The sequence below is a fragment of the Gossypium hirsutum genome, chromosome A07 (genome assembly GCF_007990345.1).
Source record: "Gossypium hirsutum isolate 1008001.06 chromosome A07, Gossypium_hirsutum_v2.1, whole genome shotgun sequence".
NCBI classification, from domain to species: domain Eukaryota; kingdom Viridiplantae; phylum Streptophyta; class Magnoliopsida; order Malvales; family Malvaceae; genus Gossypium; species Gossypium hirsutum.
Window position 1 is genome coordinate 9,360,284 of NC_053430.1, and position 13,718 is coordinate 9,374,001.

Genomic DNA, 13,718 nt, shown 5'->3' on the forward strand with positions numbered 1-13,718 from the left:
TATGGTTTGCTTCAAGACAGCCTTGTCTCGAGACAATACAATTGAGCAATTGTCTTGAGACATATAACAATTTTTCTTAAGACCAGCCTATTGTGTCTTGAGACCTTAGGCTCCAACAGTCATATAGTTTTTCTTCTTGTCTCGAGACATTGACCCGTACACACTTGTGCGCAGAAAAACAAATAATTTTATAAAGCAATTTAAAAGTGCGGTTTTGACTGCGAGTGTATAGTGTCAGTTGTAATATTTATAGTTCCGATGGAACACGAAGTGTTCCCAAGGGTTGAACCCAAAGAATTGTCAAGTGAATAAATGTATTTATCAAGTCAATTACAAGATGAGCAATTACTAATATAATTGAGTAAAAAATTATTAGTGCGAATTCAAATTTAAAATTGTTTATAAACTAAAACTAAACTATTAATTAAATTAACTAAGCTAAACTTTCTTCCTAATGTTTTAGATAATATGAATGATTACACGATAATAAATTGATTAGTTGAGTGCTAATTAAACTAATGAACCTATATCGATTATATTGTTTGTCACTCTTAGTTAGGAATCTCCTCTCGATCTCATCATAGACTAAAAGATGCCACCTAAGATTACTTCTCGGCCTCACCTAGGCATATAGATTATCTCTCGGTCTCACTACTCGTGTAATGACCCAAAATTCACGGGCATCAAAAAAAGTACATTATAGGGCCTCCGTCTCAGTAAACCAAACCTATAAATAATTATTAGAAATATCTATGAGTCTAGTAGTGTGTCTAATTAGGTTTTAATTAGGTAAATTTAACTTAATTAAGAGTAATTAGGAAAAAGAACTAAATTGAATAAGGGGCAAAAATTGAATTATAGATTAATAAAAAGAAAGGGGGACCAAAATGGAAAATATGCCATTTGATATAATTGATTATATATTATTATTAATTGATTATATTATAATTATAAATTATATATTATGAAACAAATTAAATAAATATAAATGTATGGTAATAAAAATATACATGTGTAAAAATTATATTTGTACAATTGTAATTTAAATACATAATTTACTCATAATTTAAGTATAAAGTTATTTTATGATTATTAATTATATTAAAAAAATTATATGATAAATAAATTAAATTCATGACAAGTGGATAGTGATGATGATATACAAATGTAACAATGTATAAATCTATATTTGTAACATATGTATTTGTGTATTAAATAGATACTTATTATATTTATTATTATTTAATTAATATTGTATTATTAAATTAATGAATAAATTAATAAGATGACAAATGTAAGGTGATAGTAAAATACAAGTGTGATAAATCATGTACATACAATTGTAATATTTTTTATTTAATTACTTTTTATTTAAGTAAATAGATCATTATTATTTATTAATATTATATTATTATATTATGAAATAGATTAGATCAAGACAAATGTAGGGTGGAGATAATGTATAATTGTAACATATATATTTGCTATCAAATAGATATTTATAAATTAAGTAGTTAATATATAAATTAAGTTATAATTATAAAGTAAATAAGAAAAAGAAACAAATAAAGGAAAGAAAGGACGTAAAACATAGAAAGAAACAGAGAAGCCATTCGAAAGTGGGAAAGGAAAGAAAAAAAGAAAAGAAAAGGAGAAACTAAGTTTTTAAAGCTTGAAGTTTAATTTGGTAAGTCAATTAAGCCTTTTTCTCTTAAATTTGATGTTTTAGAAGCTTTGGAATAAAGTTTTGATGAAATTAAGTTGAGGTTTTGGAAGTTTTAAGGTTTTTGAATATGGTTCATGTTGAACAAAATAGTGAATTAGGGATTTAATTGAATGAATTTCAAGTTAGAATTGATAAAGGGATTAATTTGTAAAAGAAGCTATATGTTTTGTGATAGAGGGATTAAATTGAAAGAAATTTTAAATTACGGTTTTATTATGAATATTGAATAGTTGAGTTTCATATGGCAAGAAATTAAGTAGAAAAGAAGTATGAATTAAGTTAGAAAAGTAAGTAAACTTAGTTAGGATTAAATTGAGAATAAGTAGGAATTGAATAAAATTCAATTATTTATTATAATTCAATGCTGTAATTAATAGTGAAAATTATTATTATTCTTGTAGCTAGCAAAGAACCCGAGGCATCGTACCGAAAAAAAAGGAAAAAGTTGTCGATGAGTAATCGAACAAATCCGGGTTTGTATTATTATAATTCAAATTATTTATTTATTTATTAAATGTTAAATTAAATTATGTATTTGGTAAGTAAATTACGAGGTAAGTGTTGTTATGGAATTGAATGATAATTGAAATGGTTGTTAATAGTATTGGATTATGATTGAATTGTTGAATTGAAAGATAAATTGAGATTTAAAGTGAAGTTGAATTGAAGGAGAAATATGTGTTAGTATTGAATTGTATTTTGATTGGTGAATGGAAAGTGTATTTGATTCTAAAACTGGATTTTTTAAATGAAAGTGAAATTTTGATTTAAATGGAATTGATATGAATATTGATTGGAATTGATGTGAATATTGATTGAAACAGAGAAAGTGAACTAAGTACCCTATTAACTAGTCGGGATAAGTCGAATATAGTTGGCATGCCATAGGATTGGAAGTGTTCAGGGATGCTTCGACCTCGAGTCGATGAGACACTGGGTGTCACTATTGTATTTCGGATAAGATTCGATGAGGTACTGGGTACCACTTTACTTCGGCTAGGCCGATGAGACACTGAGTGTCAACTTTGCTTCGAAACATCCGATGAGGCACTGGGTGCCATTCTGGTGTGTTTGGTTGGATCCGTGTATCTGTCAAAGTCCGGATCTGTTAATAGGGTGAAAAAATGAAATGAAAAATTTAAATTGTGGATTGAAATTGAGATTGGAAATGGAAGGCATGAACTAAACGTTGATGTAGTGAAGAAAATTGAATTCTATGATATTTGATTGAAACTGATAAATAGTTGAAATTGTGTTACTATTATTAACGAAGGAAGTTTAAGAACGAGTTAATATTTGAGAAAATTCAATTGTTATATGTTTAATATTTATATTTCATTATTGTTATTATAGTTTGAATTATAGTAATACCACTGAGTATGTAACACCCTGAAAATTTCTACAATAAGATATTATCCTTAATATAGTAAAATAAGGAAATAAAGTGACAAGAAGAGGAAAAATTGAGTTATGTTACTGGGAAGTATATTATGACATATTGATTTAAGAAAGGACTAATTTGTAAAAGTGAGAAAAGTTTTGTGGCCCCAGAGTAAATACTCAAAATTTGAGAGATTAAAGTGTAAATATGAAAAGTTGAAGGACTAATAGTGAAAATATTTTAAGGGTGGAATGATCTAGAAACCAAGGAAAATTGATGAATTAAGACCAAATTGAATAGGTGAAGAATTATGAGGGACTAAATTGTAATTTTACCAAATTAAGTGATGACTCAAGAATGGAATTTTAAAAGATCACTAAGGGCAAAATGATCAATTGAAAGAGAGAGAAATCTAGAGACAATGATGATGTTGGAGATATTTTAAATAAATTAAATAAATAAATATTAGTTTATTAATACTTTAAATTAATTTTTAAATGATATTTTATTATTTTATTTAGTATATATAAGGAAAGCAAGATGAAGAATCATTATCTTTTCTTTCCCATGCAAACTAACGTGAGAGAGGAAGAAGAAAAGAAGTTTTCTTTCTTTACAATTTAGTCCTTCCATCAAAAATTCATTATTTTCACCTAAAAATTGAAAGAATTTCCATAGCCATCAAGAGAGAAAGATAGCAACGAGATGATGGAGAGCAAGAATATCAAGTTGGATTCAAGAAATAAAAGCTGGAGGAGAGAGAAAAATCAAGTTAAAGATTGAAGTCAATAAGAAAAGGTAAGAACATCAAGATTTCAATATATTTTTAAGTTTAATATTGTTGAAAAAGCATGGAATTGATGTTGATTTAGAGTTTTCTTATATATGGTCTTATGTTCTTGTCATGTTAGTGAAGAGAAAATAAGAGAAAGTAATGAAAAATAGTGTAGAGAAAGAAAATAAGGGTGTTATAAACATGGTAAATAATACCTTGCACTAAAACAGTTTTGGACAGTAGAATAGTCTAAATTTGAAAAATCACTAAAAATTGTGGGAATCGAATTAGAGGTTAAATAAAATATTAAATTAAATATTATTGAGTCTAGTTTCTTATAAAAGAAACGGTGTAAGAAATGAAATTGTAAATTGTGAGATATAGTAAACTTTGTGAGATAAGGTCAGAATGATTTTGGGTTCCTCTGTTCTGACTTTGGAAAATCATCAAAAATTGGATAAAAATAATTAGGGGCTTAACTTTATATGATTAGAATTCTGAATGAGTCTAGTTTCAAGAGAAATAAACGGGAACATCATTTGAATTCTGTACAATGAGATAATTAATTTTTAGTTAAGAAGGGTCGGAATTGTCAAACAGCAGAATAAGGGTGACCTTAAAGAATAAACTGTACTTATTGGCTAAACCAAAAATTCTGAAAATTTTATGGTAAGAATATACGTAAGTATAATTTCATGAAAAATTATAAGATCTTAATTTCGAGTTCTGTAGCTCAAGATATAAATAATTTAGTGACTATGACGCAAATGGACAGTTTTGAATATACATATAAGTAAATAGTGAAATTATTGATATTGTTATTTGTAGCATGTTATATAAATTAAGGTTATGGAACGGAGAGGAGGAGGAGGAAAATATGTATGAATACTCATCTAGCATGACTAATTTGCATGTTTTAGGCTCAGGGACTAAATTGAATAAAAGTAAAACTTTATGGGTAATTTTGTAAAAATGTTAGAAATGACCAATTTGCATGAAATGAATTATTTTATTATTTAAAATTACAAAATTGAATGAAATTATTAATTTAGCTCAAGATCGGGAAAAATATGTTTTAAGGATTAAGTTGAAAATTGTTGAAATTATGGAAAATTCTGATATTTTATAGAATTCATGGGTTGTTATCAATTTGTTTGAGAATAATGACTGGAAATAAGGATTAAATTGCAAGAATTTTATTTTTTAGCCTAAGGATGAAATCGTCATTAATTAAAAAGTTTAGGGGTAAAATGGTAATTTTGTTTAGAGCATCAATTGAATGTATTAGAACATGAAATGAAATATCTGATAAATAAATTGGTAACTCCGGTAATGCTCTATAACTCTATTCCGGTGACGGATTTGGGTTAGGGGCGTTACAGAGTATGTCTATATTCAGCGTACGGTTATTTTCTGTACGCAGGTCAGTAGGAGTCAAAATCTGGTCCAGCATCCGAACCAATCCCGATCTCAGAAACTTTGGTGATGTATATTTTATTTTGGTATATGTGGCATGTACCTAGGTTGTATTTTGAGTTAATGTGGTTTTGGATTGTAAGGATAATATGTGATGATTTAAATTGGTAAATGAAAGATTAAATAAAAAAAATTAAAAATTTACTAAAATTCTCCGAGCACCTGGATAAGTCCCGATCCACTTCTAATACGTGTTTTGGACCTCGAGGATCCATTATAGGGACTTAAGGATTAAATTTATACTTTGTATATTAATTATTTGTGAGTTATTTGTAATTTGTTCGATATGTCTGGTAATGCTCCGTAACCCTATTCCAGTGACGGTATAGGGTTAGGGGTGTTACAACTCGGCACAATTATATCGAACTATCTAAGGATAAACTCTTATTTCAGTCTTGTTTATCTTGGCTTTTTGTTAAATGTGTCAATTGTAACGTATTAAACATTTCGATATAATTGAACAACCAATCAATCAAGAATAAACATTAATCGTCCAACAATTTAGCACATAATAAAGCTTAACACCAAAATAGACATTTCATCGAACATTTAATAAGCACAATATAAAGATAAGGATAAGAAATGTTCATTTAGATGTGGAACCAATGAAACTCAAAAGTTTCATCCATCTTTATTTACAAGAGTCTTTAATAAGAAATAAGAAGAAAACAACAAAAAGAAAATCTATTTTAAAAAGAAAAAAAAAAGAAAATCTAATCTAAAAATGGAAAAAGAAAGAAAGAAAGGAAACCTAATCTAAAACTAAAAACCTAAATAGAGATGTTCAACCAACCAAATGTGAAGAAAAAGGTTTATAAAGTTGTATTTATAGCCTATTAACATTTAACCTAACATTGATCATTATGCCCTTAAATGAAAAATAGACTTAAGTTTGTTTGGACATAAATTTTCCCCTAAAGGTTTTTCACTTATCACGTAGTGGTAACGTGATACGTAACCACAATAATCCTGAAATGGGTGGTCCTAGGATGTCTCAGTATCGCAATACCCATTACTCTGTATCATTGTAGCTGGCTTCAATTCTCTTTATTTCAACACTGCTAGGGGTATCACGACTTCCAAGCTTTGATACGGCGATACCCCCCTTCTGAGTGATATTTTCTTCACATTTGGGCCACCATTGACTTCCTACACCACTCAATCAACTTGTTAGGTTCCCCATGGCACGATTGACTAAATTGGGTCTCAAAATTGCTTAAAAACTAATAAAAATAATTTATTAACAACAAAACTAAAAATTAATAAAAATATATAAAAGACACTTAAATTGCTTGAGAATCAACTCCTCAAGTGTATTAAGAAGCGTAATTTGACGTATCAAATTGATAGATCATACATACTGCTTTAGGCTACATTAAATGTGTGAAATCAATGCTCTCAACAGCTAAAAACTCTCTCCAATAGCTAGAATCTCTCTCCAATTGCTCCAAAGGTCCATAATTCAATAAGAAGCTAAATATTATTCCAGGACACTCATATGAAGCCAAGAAACAAATATACAAAGATCAAGAGCTTAATTCCAATCAATTCTCATTATTATTCTCATTTTCTTTTGTACATACTTGTGAGTTTACCTGATATTCATTCTTTCAAATGTTTTATTATTTTATGAGATTGCTTAATTGTTATATATCAACTTTTTAGAGGTGATAATCCTTTCCAAACTTTATTTCTAATTTTTTGTAAGGATTTACTTAAGGTGTTGGGTAAAAAACTTTAAGGGGAAATAACTTTATCTTGCTTATTGAAAAGATAGAGATTGTAAATGTTAAACGTTGTACATGAAATGTTCAAACTTAGTAAATTTGAGAAATCCTTAGTTCTGATAAGTTAAGATAGTGGAGGTAACCTGTTTGAGACTAAACCATTGTAAATCTTTGAATCTTTATTATTTGTCATCTTTGCTTTAATTAAAAAAAAAACAATTTATCCCCAGTGATTATTGATCTTAACATAATCATTATCGATATCCATGAGATGAATAGGTTGTTCTGGCTTCCCCAAGGCATAGATGCGGTTGTATAGGGTATTAAGACCAATCCTTCACCCTAACAACTTGACGACCACCGTCAGCGCCGTACTCAACTCTTATAGCTTATGGACCCTGTCAAAAAACTTGATTGAAGGAACTCCATCGATCTCACTTATCGTAAAATCACCTTCAGTGAGTACGATATCATCTTTGCCAACAGCCATCCCATTCCCTTTCGACTCTTGGCCATTTTCCATTAGCTGATCTTTGAAAGACCTAGACCCCCTGGTCGGGTTTGACTCCATAGTGTCCCCTGGATCATCAAGCGGATCGTCCTCCCGCAGCCATACCTTTTTCATGGCTTTGCCACCATTGTTGGTTCCCGACGAAAAAGAGAAAGTACCGTTCGTACCTGTCATCCTTTCCACACTGGTTTAAGAGGTTGTTAGTTTTGCTATTATCAAAAGTGGACAAACATTTCAAATCAAGATTTACATATATTTGGTACGACACAAAGTAAAGCAAATGAAAAAAAGAAAAGAAAAAAGAAAAGTTAGTATTAATTATAAAAAGAAGCTACTTATAACTTTATTGCTGTCACACGTGATGTTTGACATAATAAGGGTACAATTAAAGAGGACTAGGCATTCCTTCCTTCTTTATTGTGATTTACTTTCTTTCCAAGCCTAGAACCCCCCCCCCCGGGGGCCCATTTGTAGTATATAAGTTTGGTTCAATTAATGCAAAATGGTGATTGGAACATTATCTTTGTCATCAACAACAAAAACTAAGTATATTAAACCATGCCGATAAACAAATCCTATGATTCCGACGGTGAGACCACCACGCCACGGATAAATTTCTTTGGACGTGGAAGGCCTGTGCATGCTATTCTTGGAGGAGGAAAAGGTTCTCTCTCTCTCTCTCTCTCTCTAGATTTTAGATTTGGGTTCGATATATAGATATAGGTGTTGAAAATGAAGGGTCATTTCCAAAATGGCTCCTGATATATGCAGTGTCAATGTGAACCAAATATTGGATTTTACTGCACATTAAGAAATTGATGAAAATTTCAGTTGCGGATGTGTTACTATGGAGGAACCAAAAATTATCAGCCACATTATTATTTGGAGTAACAGCGATATGGTATCTTTTCGAGGTGGTTGAATACAATTTCGTCACCCTCTTCTGTCACATCTGCATCACCACAATGCTTATCGTCTTCATCCGGAGCATCACTGCTGAATATTTTGGATGGTATGGTGTGTGTGTGTGTGTGTATATATATAGTTTTCAAGTAAAACCTCCTCGTTTTTGAATCATATCATTCATCTCTCTAGGAATCCTCCGAAGATCCCTGAGTTGATATCCAACGAAGATGCCTTCAGAGAAGCAGTTTCCACCTTCCATAGGAGGTTGAATGAATTATTGCGAAAATTCCTTCACATTGCTGGTGGAAATGACCCACTACACTTCTTTTTGGTATCATCTTGACAACTAAAATTTGATTTACTTATCAAATTATCCTCTTATTAATTTATATATCTACAGGTACTTACTTCTCTGTTCATAATATCAGTGATAGGATCAATTTTCAACTTCTTGGATCTCCTGTTCGTTGGTAAGATTTAATTATCATCTCATGTGCCTTACTAACATACCATAAAGCTAATAGTAATTTGTTTTTTTTCTTTGTATTGGATCAAGGCTCTCTATGCATGGAAACGTTGCCGTATCTGTATGCTAGGTATGAGAAGGAAGTTGAGTATCATGCTAGCCAAATGACCAGAAAGGCCAGCAAAATGTACAAAAGGTTTGATTCTAGAGTTCTTAACAAGATACCTAGAGGACCGGTTAAAGAGAAGAAGCGCACGTAATATCAAGTTAAAATCATCAACATATTGGAATTTTATGCAGATGAAAATTTCCATATAAATGTTTAAAAATTTACACTACAAAATCCATGTATACTAAAGATGATATAATCCAACAACATTTACATTTTAATTTAATGAGGTTGATGGGTATTTACATTTACAATTTATTACTATTTTTTCAAGTACGAATTGAATATATGATATTAAAGTCTCAAAACTTCAACCTTCACTAATAATACCAAAACATCGTTAACATATCATCACTAAATTAAATTTCACAATACATAACTCTCAATCTCACCACTATATTAAATAACCTATTAGTTAAGTTTTTTTTATCTAATTGAAACTATAGTCCTACTTGACACGTGTTGCTCCCTTTCTTCTTCTTTTTTTCTTTTTGCATTTTATACAATTTTGATCAAATATCACTTTTGGTCCTTCTACTTTACATACGTTCATTCTTTCTCTTCTCTTTTCTTTTATTAATTTTTTTTCCATTTTACAAAAAATTGGACAAATATCACTATTGGTCCCTTTACTAGGCTTAATAATAAGATTTAATCTTTATACATTAATTTCTACAATAATTTAGTCCTATTCTTTTTATAATGTTTAGTCCAAAAAGCTAATATTGTTGATTACTTTGACAAAATTTTTTATGTGAATTTTTTTAAACATAATACTATTCTAAAAAAAAAGTATTTTGGCATGATGGCTTGGAATAAGTCTTTTTTTTTAAAAAAATCCACATGAGCTATCAAAATTATTAACCGTGCTAATTATTTGGACTAATTAATGACATGATTTTTCCCCCTCTTTTAGTCATTATAAGATAATGGTAAAATTGCAGTTTTGATTTTTCTACTATACTCACATTTGGTAATTAATCTTTATATTTTAATTTATATAATTTGGTTCTTTCCTTTTACAAAGGTCTTAATTAGTCCATATAATTTACATACTTATATGTGTTAGTTATCTTATCATTTTACTATCATATCCTTTATATTCTGACAAATGTTCAAGAATAAAAAAAAAGTTATTTATAATTGAAAGGTTAAAGCTGATTTTTTTTTCTACTATTTATAAACTACTAGAAAAGAAAAAAGATTGAAGGTGGCTGGTATGACACCATATTTTTTCTATAGATTATATAACAATAGTCAAGTTTCAATTTTGGTCCTATACTATGCTCAAATTTAAGATTTAATTTTATACTTCAACTTCTTGACATAATTTGGTGCCTTAACTTTTACAATGTCATTGATTAGCTTAAATGCTTTATTTTGATTAAAATGATGATATAATTTTTAAGAGTTGTTAACAATATTAAAATTATCTATTAACTTCAAGTAATTTTTAAAATAAATTAAAATGTCGTTTCAACGAATTTAATAAAAAAATTAACAGTGTCAACAATTAGAGTTCAATTTTTTTAATAAAAAACATGGAAAAATGATAATAGTATTTTAATAAAACATTAATTTTTTTTATCTTTTATGGAAGCAAGGCCTAAAAACAAATGTCAATAAAAAAACATGTGATTAACCTTCATTTAATAAAAAAATTTATCAAAAATATCAAGAAAGAAATTTTAAGTGTAGAGATATCAGCAAAATCAATAAATAACTTGTATATGAATTAACTTTTTATTTTTTAGTAAAAATAAACAATATAAGCGAAATAAAATGAACACCCTAATTCAATAAGGAAGCATTATAATCCATCATAAGCAGCTCCCTAACAACATACGAAGGTTCCTCTAACAGATGGAATTGTAGTAACTCCGGAACTTCAATTTTGGCCAAAAGATCCGCCATTATATTCTACGCCCGTAGGATATGTTTGACACGAACCTCTCAAGACTGAATAAACATTTTCTGTATCAGTTGAAACTCCATCAACTACTATTCACAGCGCCACCAGCTAGAATAATCTCAACCAACAAAGCATTATCACACTCTAATTCCAACTTCCGAAATCCCTTATTCCAAGCTAAGTGAAGTCCTTCAAGTATCGCCCTTACTTCAACTTGAAATATTGTAACTTCTCCAATCGACATTGAAAAACCACATAATCACAACCCATTAGCATCTTTAAGAACATCTCCAATAGAAGCATAAGCCTTTGAAGAAAACACAACACCATCAGTATTAAATTTAACATAGTTCTCTTTAGGAGGTGACCAATGTGAACATAATACCCGGTAATGAAAAAGAAAAGATTTAGATAACGTTGATATTTTTATTAAAATTTTGTGACAACCTTTAGTTGTGTTGTGGATAATATTTAATTGCATGACTATAGCAATTTAGGCGTTACTTGAATAAAATTTAACTATAAGTATCTCAATAAAGATGAGGAAGAGATTATGTTTGTTTTTGGTGAAAAAGAAAAAGAAAACACTAAAGAGGTGAAATAATTAGTTGGGTACAGTATAGAATAATAAAAGATTGGGTTGAAATGTTAGTTTTTATAATTAATTAAATTATCATGTATTTTAATATAAAAATGATAATGTTGTTTAAATGAAAATTTAAATTGTAATGGTTCTCTTTCTTTGGTATTTTCAGCAATCCACAAATCTATCTTTCTTTGTTCTCTGTTTTTTTAGTTTTATGTTTTACCAAGCAAGATTTGAAATGATAAATATAATGCTGAATTATATGTTAAAAGAAAATATTGATGGTTTTTTACTTAAATAAATTTTTTTTAAAAATTATATACCAAAATAGGTTGTTAGCTAGAGGTGTTTATAGGCCGGGCCGGGTTAGGGTCAAGCTCAATTAAAAAATCATGCCCATTTACTGGGCTCGGGCCTGGACGGGCTCAAAAAATGGGGCTAAAATTTTGCTCAAGCCTAACCCGAATAAAAATACTAAAACCAAGGCCCGGCCCGCTCATATTAATTTTTATATTATTTTTAAATATATATAATACAACAAAAATACTAAAAACATCAAAATAAATATTTTCCAACAAATTAAAAATAAATTTTAAAAAATATGTAGACTTAAATAACACTAAGATAGATGCAACTTAACAAGTAAATACCTCTAAAATAATAAAAAATTAACAAATGCCTTTAAAATAGTAACAAAATTAACAAGAAAATAAGTCTTATACAATGTCCAAACAATAACAACAAAATAGTAGCAACATAATAGTAAAATTATAGCAAAATAGTGAGAAAACAACAAGAAAATAACATTCAGAAATAAAAAAAATGCAGATCTTTTTTTGTCCTTTAGTAAATTCGGGCCGGGCTAAAAATACCTTACCCGAGGCTAGACCCATTTTTTAAATGAACCTTATTTTTTTGTCCAAGCCCATCTTTCATGCCTATATTTTTGCCCAAACCTTCCCACATTTCGGGTGGGCCTTCGGGCCGGGCCAGGTAGCCCGACCCATGAACACCTCTATTGTCAGCTGGATTATTTACCAAAATGGGTCGTTTTTTTCATTCGCGCCTATCTGACAGGCGCGACTCTTTTTTTATATTAATATATATATTTTTGTTTTTTAAATAAAATATTATTTTTTTATTTTCGGATCAGTATGACCCGTGTATAGATACGAATACAGGTTGCGTCTATCTCAAAGGCGCGACTAAATGTGTCTATCTCATAGGCGCAAATGGTGGGGCTTGCCTATTGCTTAATTTTCCCTTATATATACCGCGAAATTTGTCACTAAAAATAAAAAAATCAAATAAAATTATATTATATAAAAATTACATTAAAAAATACAAAACACTAGAAACATTGATATTTGTGGGTGTTAAATAATTTATAACTCAATCTTAAATTCACCAGATACTAAACTAAACACAACATTAATATTTGTGGGTGTTAAATTTTTTAATTAAAAATTTAAATAATTTTAATAAAAATATTTGTTAATATCTTAATTTATACTTAGAATCAATAGTACATTAAATGAAATTCGAAGATTCATATTTACTTGTTATTGTAGATATAAATATCCATGTCCCATATTTTTTCACACAACCAAAACTCTACTCCCATTGTTCAAAATATTTCTTAATTATGAGTTTTGGGAAATGCTTTTAATTGATACTATTAATGTATTATTATCAATTTTTTAATTTTTTTAAGTTGCTGTTAAATGTTGGTATGTTAATACTTGATTTATATTCTTCAATATTTCTACAATCATTTTTTTATAAAAATAATTTTAAAGTATATAAATTTATGAAAAGAGTCTGTTATGATTAAACTTAGACAAATTTATATCCAAGTTGATATAAAAAATATGAAATGAGTCTGTAGTAGCATCAACAAATGGCACGCGGGGGGTTGTTTGTGCACTGCGGGGAATAGTACCATTTGCGCCTACCTGTTAGGCACGGCTAGTCGCGCCTATCTGATAGGCGCGACCCATTCTCGTGTATTTTTTACTCGTATTTTAACCCGTTGACTATATTTTTATATGTATATAAATTTAAATATTTTTAATAAAAATAA

At 29.0% G+C, this 13,718-nt stretch overlaps 1 protein-coding gene across 1 annotated transcript; it reads left to right on the forward strand.

Annotated features, from left to right (window-relative positions):
- Positions 1-8,099: 8,099 nt before the first annotated feature.
- Positions 8,100-9,363, forward strand: LOC121232085 (reticulon-like protein B9). Its single transcript, XM_041117510.1, has 5 exons — positions 8,100-8,260; positions 8,428-8,608; positions 8,692-8,833; positions 8,903-8,972; positions 9,059-9,363. The coding sequence occupies exons 1-5, from the start codon at positions 8,155-8,157 to the stop codon at positions 9,226-9,228; spliced, it is 669 nt and encodes a 222-aa protein (XP_040973444.1). The 5' UTR covers positions 8,100-8,154; the 3' UTR covers positions 9,229-9,363.
- The last annotated feature ends 4,355 nt before the right edge of the window (positions 9,364-13,718 follow it).

What these genes read in the sequence shown, in the direction of transcription:
- LOC121232085 (XM_041117510.1), top strand. Translation starts at nt 8,155, where the DNA reads ATGCCGATAAACAAATCCTATGATTCCGACGGTGAGACCACCACGCCA. An exon ending in TATTCTTGGAGGAGGAAAAG is followed by an intron (nt 8,261 to 8,427) that starts GTTCTCTCTCTC and finishes TGAAAATTTCAG; the next exon opens with TTGCGGATGTGTTACTATGG. An exon ending in CTTGGATCTCCTGTTCGTTG is followed by an intron (nt 8,973 to 9,058) that starts GTAAGATTTAAT and finishes TATTGGATCAAG; the next exon opens with GCTCTCTATGCATGGAAACG.